Source organism: Lissotriton helveticus, chromosome 3_1 (genome assembly GCF_964261635.1).
Source record: "Lissotriton helveticus chromosome 3_1, aLisHel1.1, whole genome shotgun sequence".
Taxonomy (NCBI): domain Eukaryota; kingdom Metazoa; phylum Chordata; class Amphibia; order Caudata; family Salamandridae; genus Lissotriton; species Lissotriton helveticus.
The window spans coordinates 1,829,430,849-1,829,443,372 of NC_136061.1; the positions used below are offsets into that span (position 1 = coordinate 1,829,430,849).

Genomic DNA, 12,524 nt, shown 5'->3' on the forward strand with positions numbered 1-12,524 from the left:
CCCCAGGTGTAAGATTTTACACTTTATCGAAACCAGTCTAATGAGGTTTCGTATAGCGGAGCACTTTATGTTCAAATGCACTAGCGGAATTATATTCCCGCGGTGGACATCCGAGGTCTAGTTTTTACTCGGCTAATGATGCGGGGTACATAACCTTCTGAGCAAGGAGGAAGTGTCCTATGCCCAGAAGGGTACGGTCTATACAGGAACCATCTGTTTGAGTTACTGTGCTCAAAAATGTAGAATGCCAGCTCTAAGATGAGCTCATAATGTAATTATTATGGAAGAATCTTCCTATGTCTAGACATCGAGTGTTAAGACATGAATGATTAGTGTGTTTACCATGCCTATGAATGTATAATGCCCGTTCCAAGATGGCGTCCACAAATGTGGTTGTAGCAAGCAGCATTGCAATGCCTCATCTATGTTTATTATTTATTTAAGCACGTCTGTGTAAACTGTTGATATCGTGTGATCAAGACGCCAAGGAGCGTCGAAACGCGTTACGATAGCATGGATTAAACAACTGGTGATCGATACTCCCCTCTGAGTGCGCATTTTTTCATTCTTTAAAAAAACTTTGGACATTCTCACCGGCTTGGGTTCCTGCCGGAAGTGCACCAACTGACGTTGGGACTGATCCCAGAAGGACCTACATCGTGTAATTTATATATATATATATATATATATATATATATATATATATATATCAAGCACAGACTTGGTGATCTGCTGACCCCAGAAGGTCACCATTCCTGTGATGGCCACCAGTTGCAATTTGCGACCTACCACATGAATAGTAAAGAGGTAGGTTGGGTCTGACCCATTAACCCCTTCCCCGCGCATGACGAGCTTTGCTCGTCATGTAACGCAGCTTTTTAAAAAAAGCCGCGCAGCGCGAAAAAAAGCCGCTGCACGCATGCGGTTAAGAACAGGAATCTTGCAGACTGTCCTGTTAGTTCATAGGTCACTTTACCAAATTCTATTTGATTTGTACAAAGGAGGTGCACCAATTGGGACCACTTTTGCGAAAGGAATGTTCATGCATCTGGCTCCTAGCCTCTTATGACAGCTCACCAGAGTTCTGATAAGAGTGTCCGAACATCTTGAAAAAAAGATCCTAACCACTCACAAAGTCGACATTTTTGCACAAGGGTTTGCAGCATGTCAAACAACTAATGCCAAGTACAAACATGCACTCAGTAGACGAAATGAGTATCCCAAATAGCCTGCAGTCACAAACATTAAACATCACCCACGATTTTTCTACACAAGAGAACTGTGAGATAACCACAGCTGAAAGAGGATCGTTTTATAATAAGAAAAATAATGTATATCTAATTCATCACTCATCAATTATCCAAACGCAAACATTGTGTTAAAAGCAACAGCCAATTGGCAACCAACGAGGAAAACTATGCAAAACCGTTAAAAAAAAGAACTTAACACAAACTCTTATCCAACAACAAAGACAAGCATTACTAATCTGCCGTCTATACTCAAATAGCCCATTGGTAATCTGTGATCTCAAACTAAACTAATTTATTAACATCGAGGAAAGATGTCAATACACATTTACTATCATCAGGAACACTAAACTAACTCATTCTTAGCTTCCCATCCAAAGCTAAGCCAATTTATTAACCAGCTATCATCTAAAAAAAAGTGTGAAATGACAACTAAATCGTTTCTGCAACAACAGAGGTTAGTTGTACCATGCACTCCTATACAGCATCAACTCTCAAGTCGCTTCTTTTTGTTAAGTCGGGAGCATCTGCTGCTTCCTTTCTTCCTCAAACCCCTTCTGCCCTGAAGATGGGTATCCTGCAGCATCTACTGCCATCTACTTTGATACAACGTGACCCTCTGAGCCTTCTTCTAAAATTGTGCATGTACGAAAGTGATTGGAAGAAATGCAGGCCAAGCCAGAGCTCTGGGGGAGGCAGGACAGGTGGTGGGGGCGAGAGGTGGGAATGATTTGGGCAGCACTGGTTTGGGCAGCGTGCAGATGTTGCTAGCAGACGCACACACAAAGCAGGTGGGTGGGTGGAAAATGGGCGCAGTCTCTCCTTCTCCCCCAATAAGGGAAGAGTGGGCGTGCCAGTCTAAATCCCACCTTAACCACGTGAGCACCGGATGTGTGGCCAGGAGTCTTCAGCAGCAAGACTTTCCAAGGGGAGCTGTTGTTTCCTACAAGGAAATGGTGCTGGGGCCCTGGGCATCATTACATAATGACATGGCTCAATGCTTCACTCTCTCAGAACAATGCACTCCATTTAAACTTGCGCTCTTCACCACCCATCAAACTCAGGGCCTTATTTATGAGGCCTTGCGACACTTTTGTGCCACCATTGCATCACTTTTTGTGATGCACCAGCGGCGTAAAAAATGCGCCATGCTGCGCCCTATTTACAAAGCGACGCATCTAAACAGATGCGTCACTTAATAAAGCCCTGCGCTACATTATACCTGCTTCAGGCACAATGTATGCAGGGTGGGCGTTCCCCCGCAAAAAGCCTCGTAGAAGTGGCGCAGTGAATTCTATCAGATTTCACTGCGCCACTTCTAGGACACCCTTCGTCAAAATCTTATGCCTGCCTCACAGCAGCCGTAAGACTGACGCAGGCGCATTTAACATGGGACTTGCCCATGTGTAATGATCCATTGCTGAAGTTGCGTCGCTTTTGCGACACACCCCAGTAATGCGTCATTTTCTGCACCTACGGATACGCCAAAAATACTGCCGTATCTGTAACTCCATGTGACATGGAGTGCCATGCATTAATTACAGCACATCCATCGTGTCGCAAGGAGGATGCAGTGAAAACTGTTGCATCCTTTTTAAGCAGCGATGTGACAATTTTTTTAATAAATGAGGCCCTCAATCTTTCTCTCTCCGCACCAGTCCCCACCCCTTACTTGTTTCTTCTTTCAGTTGTGAATTCATCCGCGTTACATATTGTCTCTCTGTTGTGAACATGGTTATCTTTTCTCCCATAAGACCAACTTTATATCTACAAACATTGTTCACCTCAACCGCACAGCTTCTTGTGACGTAAGGAGCCGGAGAGCATGTTAAATGTGCATCTTTTGATTTCTATACTCTCCATTCACTCAAAACTAAAGACCTAATCTATTATTCATGACCCCCTCCTAATCTTACCCAATCACATACTGAATCAGGAATTCTGCTGTCAATCATTCTGATGCCAACATATATAAGCACATGTTGCTCGTTACTCCCGCTCCTAAAAAGGGTGAGGACTTATGCGGCAGCACACCATATGGATTCATATATATACTGTGGATATGGTTCAATGTGAATGAATGAAACAGTCAATTTGCTCCATCCTGAGTGCGTCAGCGGGTGCAAAGGATACTATAGTTACTGATACTAAGAGGGTTAAGTAAAGGCAGAAAGAGGTACTGCCTAAGGCTCTGAAGGGAACTATAACTGGGGTTAGCAGTGACTCCTTGTGGCCATTCATTGTATGGCAATGGCTGAGGTCTGTAGGCAGTACAATAGCAGTGTTGCACAGGGACGTTCAGTGGACAATCTTTGTATGACATGGGCCGAGGTCTTGGCGGGGTCTGCTTCTAGGACAATGGTCATTTTCATGTTCTGACTCTGACAAGGAGGTGAGAGGCGTAATCAAGTGGCCAGAAAATGTCCACCACAGCTAAAATTCCATTTCAGAGGTGCCTTCCGTTTAAGCAAATTGGCGTGATCTTGGCATAGTAGATGCATGGCTTACGGGCAGATGAACAAAAGGGTCTTGTTTGAACCATCAGGGCTGGAAAGGACTACTGCAAGTGGGACGGGAAAGAGGGTGACCCTTGTAGGGCAGTTTCAGGAGGCTGCTTGCTGCCGAAGGGGTTTGGGTTAGGTAAAAAAAAGGATTTTTTGGCAATGATGAAAGAGAAAATTTGATATTTTCTGCAACCACAGATGTACCAACAGACTGACATCCCAGAGATACCTGTAGGATTGGGATAAAGTATGACAAGATCCTCTGCCCCTGCTGTATAGACCCACAAAAGTCCCATCGGTGATCATTTAATTTACTTTCAAACACAACCCCCACCTTCCTATCTATCCAAAAGCAATGTGATGGGACAGAGAATATTCTTGGTGAGAGGTTAATGACAGTCACCTGGGGAGGCAATGTGTCTGATGGAGCCTCAACGTCACTTACCCGTGGGCTACTGAGTGGGCTGGTGGAAAGGCCGGAGGAGGCTCCACTGATGGACCGTGACCTGTGGGGACACAATAAAAAAAGAGTCCTGAGAAGCTGCTGCAGGTTGAGAGTTAGACTTTACAGGAGAAGACGCCAAAGGGCGGAGCTGGAAGGATCAATGGCCGAAAGGCACAGAGGTGAAACACAGGAGGTTACTGGGGAGGCGTCAGAAATGGATGATCGACTACCTAACTCATGTTTGTTAAAGTAGGCAAACCAAACAACCACTAAACAGAATCTCTTTCCAACATTAACCAATTACAGGCGATAAAACGGAAGGGAGAGAAATTCAATATCTTGTCAAAGTTCACTTAGTGCTTCCGTGCATCTTGGACATATCACATGCAAAGCTATAGCTACTAAATTGCAAGTCCTCCCAATGTATTCAAGAAGCAGTAATTCTCTGAATCGCTGCCGTCACTCAGTGGAGAAGAGCCTGCCTCTCTCACACACCACATGGTTGGAAGCACTGGGTTCTGAAGTCTGTGTTTTTCCATCACTGAATAAGCTGAGTGCCAGGACTACGAGTGATTCCCTAGAATGAGGAATAACATGCTGACCGAGGACCACAAGGTCAAATTCTATATAGCACCAAATCATCTTCACACATTTACTATCAGGTTGGACCAGATGGTAAATGTCGAGGTTTTTTTTTTCATTGGACGTGGGGATGCTGAGGGTGTCAGGAGGGGAGCGTTTCTTTCACTTAAATCCAGGGCTCGAGTCGGGGTACCATGCGGGTGGACGGCGTCCCCCCCTTATTTTACCGGGTGGACCCGTCCCCCCTGCTAAACAGCTGGACTTCACTCTTTGGCCTCTCTGGGACGAGGAGCTCGGAGCTCACAGCACGTTGCTCACGCGCTGACTTCTCAGATGCAATCGCATCTAAGGGGTGAGCAAGGGGGGGCAATGAGCCCGATGGTGCAAGCCACCTTTCGTGACGTCACTTCCTGTTGTGACATCACTTCCGGTGACAGCGTCCCCCCACTTATTTTTTTTAGGACTTGTGCCCTGGTTAAATGAGAAGGATCTTTTCCGCTCTCCATTCTGAAGAAAGAGGGTGGGCGGGGCCATTTCCGCAGCGCCCACAGCTCCTTCAGCTCCTCACAAGTTTCCAAGTACAGTGTACCAGGTGCAGGGATTATCAGTCTGGAGTTTAAGGACCCCGTAACTCAGGACCAGAGGCTCCAGAAACCTTGTAGCTGCCCAGAGCAGCATCCTCCCCCATCTCCGGGGGATACCGCTCCAGACAGCTCGTTATAAGGGCCTAAGTGCAGAGATCAGCTGAAAAGGAACCTGAGTCTCCACAGCTTTTTCTTAAGAGAAAAGTGTACCCCAGAAATTTAAATGTTATGGAAAATACCACATAGAAAGGATATCTTACATTCAGTTCATATCAGAGATATGTCGGCCAGCCGCAGTCTCGCTAACTGCATATCTATCAGAAGACTTTAACTGATCATTATCAATTTGTGATCGGACGCAAATAGTTTAGAATCAATTTATCATTTTCAACTGAAATAAACAACAAACAATAGCAATACTGTCTATGTCTACTAAGTTATCAGTGAAAAAGTATGCATATGAGTAGTACAAAAATGGATGAATGTGTTCATGAGGAAGGATGTGGATTGTATGAATATATAATATTGAAATTAAGAAAAATTGTAAAACGGAATGCCCAAGATGGAGGAATATTTAGACTTCATCTGCCTTGCCCGTGCATGTTCACTTTTCCTGCAATTTAGGTATGACGTTCTACTGATGGTCGGTTTACCTCAACATGGGCTTCAACACAGGACAGGTCTACTCTCTGTACGGCATGTATGTTTGCTAATAAGAGCGAAGAGCATTTATTATTTTGTGCAAAATATTCTGCACCGAGAGCCAGGTGGATAGCACTCATGTGACTTCTGTGTTTGACAAACTGCGTGAATGCTCTTAGAATTTGTAAATGTGATCCCACTACGGTGATAGTGTTTGCGGTCTATGAATTTGTGTTTGCTGCTTAGTCAATTAGACAAAAATCGCCTGCCACCCTATCTGTGATTAACAGAAATTACCTGTTGCACGTGGGTCCTTCTAAGTTCCTCTTTGAACCCATTCTGGGTTGTATGTTATGGTTGTTGAGAAAGAGTATATTGACGTATGATATTTTACCGATTTTATCTCGAGGTATTTATTGTTCTATATTTGTCTATTTATAGGTGATGCGCTTATTAATTAATTGTATTTTGTATGAAAAATGATTGCACGTTAAATTTGTAATTTGTAATTGTAGATGAACTAGATCGATATGACAATAAGTGAGAGAGAAATAAATACCACAATGTAATGTGAATTTTGAAGATTGTGCTAGTTTGTGAAATGCGTTTAAAATGTCATCGGAAAAATGATGATAGCCTTAATGTAAGCTTGAAAATTGGCATTTAAACCAAAAGTGGTAACTTGGTTAAAAAAATACTCATCTTCAATCACACATAAAAAACACAACAGGTAAACTTTGACATTGTTCACTTCTACAAGGGTCGTAGTCGGAAATACCTATATTGTTAATGACAGTCTCACCAACAATCACTGTTTTACTATATATATCAGAAAGGAGGATACGATTGTGGTAATGGCGCGTATACGATTGTGCACTACATTCGCTGTACAATCTTAGCATTCTTGCTCTGAATCCACTATGTCTCACATTTAAATGTTCTCCATGGAACATTCACTGACTCACTCAATAAAGCTGTAAATATACAGACAGAGTGATAAAAATGACGGTGCCTCCGTGTAACAAGTTGTATTTATCGCACCCGTAAAAAGATGTTCCCCCGGGTTCTGAATTCAGAGGGTGCGATAAACAGAGCTTCTAATGAGTTTCCGCATCAGGTTTGACCTGCAAACATTTATCTCCCCGGGCTAAACTCCAGGGGCTCCGAAAATTCCGACCCACTCGTAACTCGTAATTGCAACACCCGTGCAAACAGTTGTAAGGCTGTCGAATTCAGCAGAGCACTTGTAATCGAAGCCATTAATGTGTCATTCACTACAATAACACATCATCCTCAATTCAAGATTGTCTCTAGTCTCCACGCAGTCCATTAACATTCTCAAAGGTCCCTTCAGACCAGGGCCTTACTGTCAGGGCCGTTCAATACCACCCATCGATCTGGGCAGGAATCCGCACTCCGGGCTTCAAAAAAAATATTTATCATGTCCATTCATCTCTAAGTAGATACAAACCTAAAAGCAGCGCAGCTGTCTCTAGAAAAGACACACAGTGAGCTAAAATAGGGAAATATTATTTTCAGAGTGAGTTCACGTGCCTCCCACAGTGCCAATGAGAAGTTTTGGCACCAAGCCCAATGACAACAAAGCCATTCCTTGGATGAGAAAACTAACACTCTTTACCCACCCTCCCCTAGGTCGGCAGGGATATAGATGGATGGCCCCCACAGGACCATCACCCTCCGTCTGGGACGACTCCTGGTGGCCCCCAGCCCTGGGCACCGCCCCCAAGCCGACAGACCACGCACGCAACCTGGGCTTCATCCTGGACTCCTCCCTCTCGATGACCAGACAAGTCAACGCCGTCTCCTCTTCATGCTTTCACACCCTCCGCATGCTCCGCAAGATCTTCCGATGGATCCCAATCGAAACCAGGAAGACGGTCACCCAGGCGCTCGTCACCAGCCGGCTGGACTACGGAAACACCCTCTACGCCGGAACCACAGCCAAGCTACAGAAAAGACTCCAGCGCATCCAGAACGCCTCCGCCCGACTCATCCTGGACATCCCTCGACGCAGCCACATCTCTGGCCACCTGAGGAACCTGCACTGGCTCCCCGTCAACAAGAGGATCACGTTCAGGCTCCTCACCCACGCACACAAGTCTCTCCACAAACTGGGCCCCAAGTACCTCAACGACCGCCTGACCTTCCACACGCCCACCCGCCAGCTACGGTCCGCTAGCCTCGCCCTCGCCGCCGTACCACGCATCCGAAGAGCCACCGCCGGGGGCAGATCCTTCTCCTACCTGGCGGCCAAGACATGGAACTCCCTCCCCATCCACCTTCGGCTGACCCAGGACCACCTCGCCTTCAGGAGACAACTCAAGACCTGGCTGTTCGAGCAGTAGCGGCCCCCTTCCCCCAAGCGCCTTGAGACCCTTCCGGGTGAGTAGCGCGCTATACAAGTGGTATGATTGATGGATTGATTGGGGTCTTGATGAACCAGCCACTATGTATCTTGTGAATGAAGACCATAATGGAGCGAGGAAAGTAAGCGTTGTACGGCTCAAGAGAGTTAATTCCACCATCTTTCATGTGAGCCTTGCTCTGAAGGCGGCACGGCGAAGGTTGTCATGGTGCCATAAATGCAGACAGCTGAGAAACATGGTGGATCCACCAGGAATCACTCCCCAAAATGTTAATTTTGGACCTGAATGTCTGGTGAACAAAGGCAAGTGTGGTGTTAATTTGTAAAATAAATAACTACATAAAAAATGATTGCTTTTTCCCGTGGCTTTTCTTAGAACAAAGACCACCAGAACTGCTGAATACCGGCAATGGAGAATACGAAGGATGCCCAGCCGTGGTTCCACCTCATGAATCTTTCCTCCACCATCCTATTCTTCTTGTCAAAGATTGGTGATGAAAAATACGACACCTCACCAAAAAATGAGTTGTGTTGCCAATCATCTAGAACCACCAGCACAAATTAGGTGCTAGGTAGGAGCTATACTTGAGGCAGCTTAGCTGTCCACCTATTGTCTAAACAATTAAGAAAAGCTGGAGATTGAGGGGACAGTCTTGTATTTAAGGGCAGCAATAGAAGAACACGTTTTTGTCCAGGTACAAGACACCTATTCACAAACTGAGCCCCTACAGATTCACAGACATATAGTGCCAACTCACTTCTGACGCGTTTAGTGCTCCAACTTGGTAGGACCTTTTTAGTCCCCCCACTCAGTATATTTCTCTGATGCGTGTGAAAGGGGAGAACTGGTGAGTGGAGAAGTTATCTCCCAGTAGTCTGGGAGGAACCCAAGGGACAAGGAAAAAGTCTGCCCATTCATTCTTGTCCGCCTTGACACTGTTTTAACATCAACACTTTTCCATCTACACTGCCTGACGCTATACCATTGCAGACCGATGTCACCCACCTAAAAGTTCCCTCTAACATTTATTGCTTCTTGCTGTACCCCCATCCCACTGGGTTTATCCTTTTCTCGCATCTCCCATCCATGGCTATGCAGTAGAGGGTCCTGTTTAATACTGAAATGTGCCCTTAGTGAAACGTGCTTTCATCCTGTACCGGGCTGATCCCCTTTGTGAAGTGCTCTAAGAAGGACACAGACTTCTCATGCAATTCCTTGCCTCACCAGCCGTTGAAGCAGGCTGAGAACAAGGGAAAAGAGAGTAAGAAAAGACAACTTTATAGGTAAGCATGTGCCCAAAAAAGGCTTAGTGAGCGAATGCAAAAACCTAGCAGGAGCAGGTAAATTCAATCAAAACGCTCAGGATGGTTGGCAATAACACCTACCACTGACAAACGTTTCCCAAACCACAGTATTGTGGTGGTAGTACAACTTTAAATTACCACCTCTGGTGGGACTGCAAAGGTGTCAAAAATATGGTTCTAGATGGGTTGAGAAAGCAGAAAACACATGCCACGTACTAGAATTCACAGAGAGTCCACTTTTCTGAAGATTGGTGTGTTTTTCATGGACGAGCCTATAAAGGCATATCCTCGTTTAGGACCATGGCAGCTCTGAGCCCAGGCAGGTAAACAAAGGAAAGAACTGCTAGGCAGCAAGGCCTACACTACAATAACCAAACAACACAAACTGGAAGGAGGAGTGTAATTAATGCCAGAGGCATTAAGAAGGCTGGAATCAGGAAACAGGCGTAGGAGAAACAGAATCAGGGTACATGCAAGAGCGGCAACAGGAAGACTTGTGCGACAAATCTACGTTAACACAACAGAATATTGCATAATAATACAATACATAACAGAAGCAGAAATGATAGAGGAAAATTAATAGGCATGTGAGAACCAGAGCAAAGAATAGCAGGAAGCAGGCAGGAGACTCAGGAATGCAGACAGCAGTAGGACAGTGTTGCATATATTAATTAGTATGTGTATGTTCCCTTTGTCCCCTAGTGGCTACCCTAGTGCCATACTGTATTTGAGTATAGAATGTGGGTAGCGGGGGGGAACAGAGAGATGAAGTTGTTTCGGAGAAGATTAGAAGCTGTAGGATAGAATAAACGTAAGTTCTTCTACAACTTCTACTGTGTTTGTGATTGCCTTACAACATAAAAATGAGTGATTGGATGCTCAATAATTTTTGGTATTGGAGTTGATGATTCTCGCCCTATTACTGCTTTCTTCGTGTATCAGGCCATCTGATGAGTGATATTAGTTGTGTGCATACACAGAACTTCTGCCAGACCGTTGTTGAGCTTTACCTTATTGAAGTTTGACCATTGGCAAGGGTCCTACGGAATGCTCACGGTACAAAACAAAGACTCGATGCATTCGACTACACTGATGGCTTAGTGCAGTTGTAATACACACACATGTGTACACACCACATCAGATGCACCACCTTATACTCAATGCAAGCATGCCGCCATCTTGAGGGTTGTAAACCTTTCCAACCTATGAGGCTTGCATTACAAAACTGTGATACACAAACACTGCCATCTTTAATGCCAGAAATGTATTCATATTGGTATTTTACAGTGCATTTTTGCAATACGAATCCAAAATACTGATCTCTTCAACGAACTGTGTGTTCCACTGTGTAACCGGTCTCCGCACAACTGCAATACGCACGCAAGGTGTAAATTTAATTAACAGCGTTGCTTCAGTATAAGTGATGTTCTGTACTTAATTACATTCATTTGTGATTACTAAAAAAATACTTATATTTTTTCGGATGTATCTGCAGTTTAATTTTAGGTGAGAATGACTATTCTCCAATTATCATACAGAGAGAATCTTGATTTCATTAAAGACAATGGAGGCTATAGTCAAGTCACTGAATTTTTCTCCTCCACACCCTTTCCTTAAAGCAGGTGGGGAACCTAGTATGAAATGGGAAGAATGGAGAAAATATTTCGATATAATTTATATTGCTACTTTTGAAGCTGAAGATTTATCTCCGGAACACATTTTTTTTTTACCCCATTGTCTAGGATCAGCTGATTAAAAAATCTATAGCAGTATAGACACAAAAAGCTGGCATTGGTGATGCGTGAACTTAAGTGATAGAAGACATCAACACCTATTTTCTTTTCACAGTCTGAGTTGCAACAGATAGGTTTAAATGTTTTCATCGTAACCAGGAGCTGATGAAAAAAATTGAGGTTTACATTTTTGCTTTAGAGAGAGTAGATTTGTTTTGCCGTTTTGGTGACTTGCACGATGAGATAATTAGAGACCAAATCAAAAGGTACACGAACAATCCAAACAATTAAAGACAGACTTTAGGTTAATGGCGACTTAGAGATGAAGAAAGTTATCGCCATTGTAGAAAAAAGCTGAATTAACTGGCAGATGTGCCGAAGCAGCTCTTGTAGATGCTAATAGCGAAGAAAAATGTAACTAACATAAGGATATTGTGGGAAAAGTAAACAAGGAAAGTACCCCACTCGGGACAAACCTACGTCTGAGGGGGGGTCATAAGGACAACAACAGAACAATTAAAAAGTCACACTGAAATTATGATAGAACACCTATTTTGTAGAATACATGCTATAGACATGGAAGTCCCTATTACCTTGCATATGGCAAGTCCATTCCGGAAAAAAATAAAATGTCCAGGATGTGGTATTATGGGACATTTTGTAAATGTATGTCATAAAAGGAACACATACCTATAACATTTGTGTGAGGTGAAGACGAATGTCTATTGGTTGAGAGAGATGAAGATGATTGTTTTTTAAGTGTGGAAATTTTGCTATAGATGGCTTCAAGTGGAAAAGCCCTGTCTGTGATTTAATAATCATTGGGGTTAAGTTCAGTATTGTAGCTGATTCAGGATCACCATACACTCTTATCAATAAGGATGTATGAGGAAAAATAATTTGTTCAAGTTTGGGCAATAGTTTGGAACAGCCAGACATCAAACTAATGGAAATCCCATTAAAGTTTTGGGTTTTTGCAAATTGGTAGTTAAGCATAGGGAAACAATTTGCAAACTATATGTTTCGCAGAAAGGTCCTATGGCTGATGGATCAAGGTAAACTGAGAATGGAATAGACCCTAATAGCTTGGAGCCTG

The 12,524-nt window shown here is 43.9% G+C and overlaps 1 protein-coding gene across 3 annotated transcripts in view; it reads right to left on the bottom strand.

Moving 5' to 3' along the window:
* The window catches only part of BRSK2 (BR serine/threonine kinase 2), a 762,518-nt gene that overhangs the window by 93,343 nt on the left and 656,651 nt on the right, over nt 1–12,524 (bottom strand). For all 3 annotated transcript variants that reach the window (XM_078682762.1, XM_078682764.1, XM_078682763.1), the window contains one exon: nt 4,197–4,257. In XM_078682762.1, the coding sequence (XP_078538888.1) occupies nt 4,197–4,257 (61 nt within the window). The remainder of the gene's footprint in view (nt 1–4,196; nt 4,258–12,524) is intronic.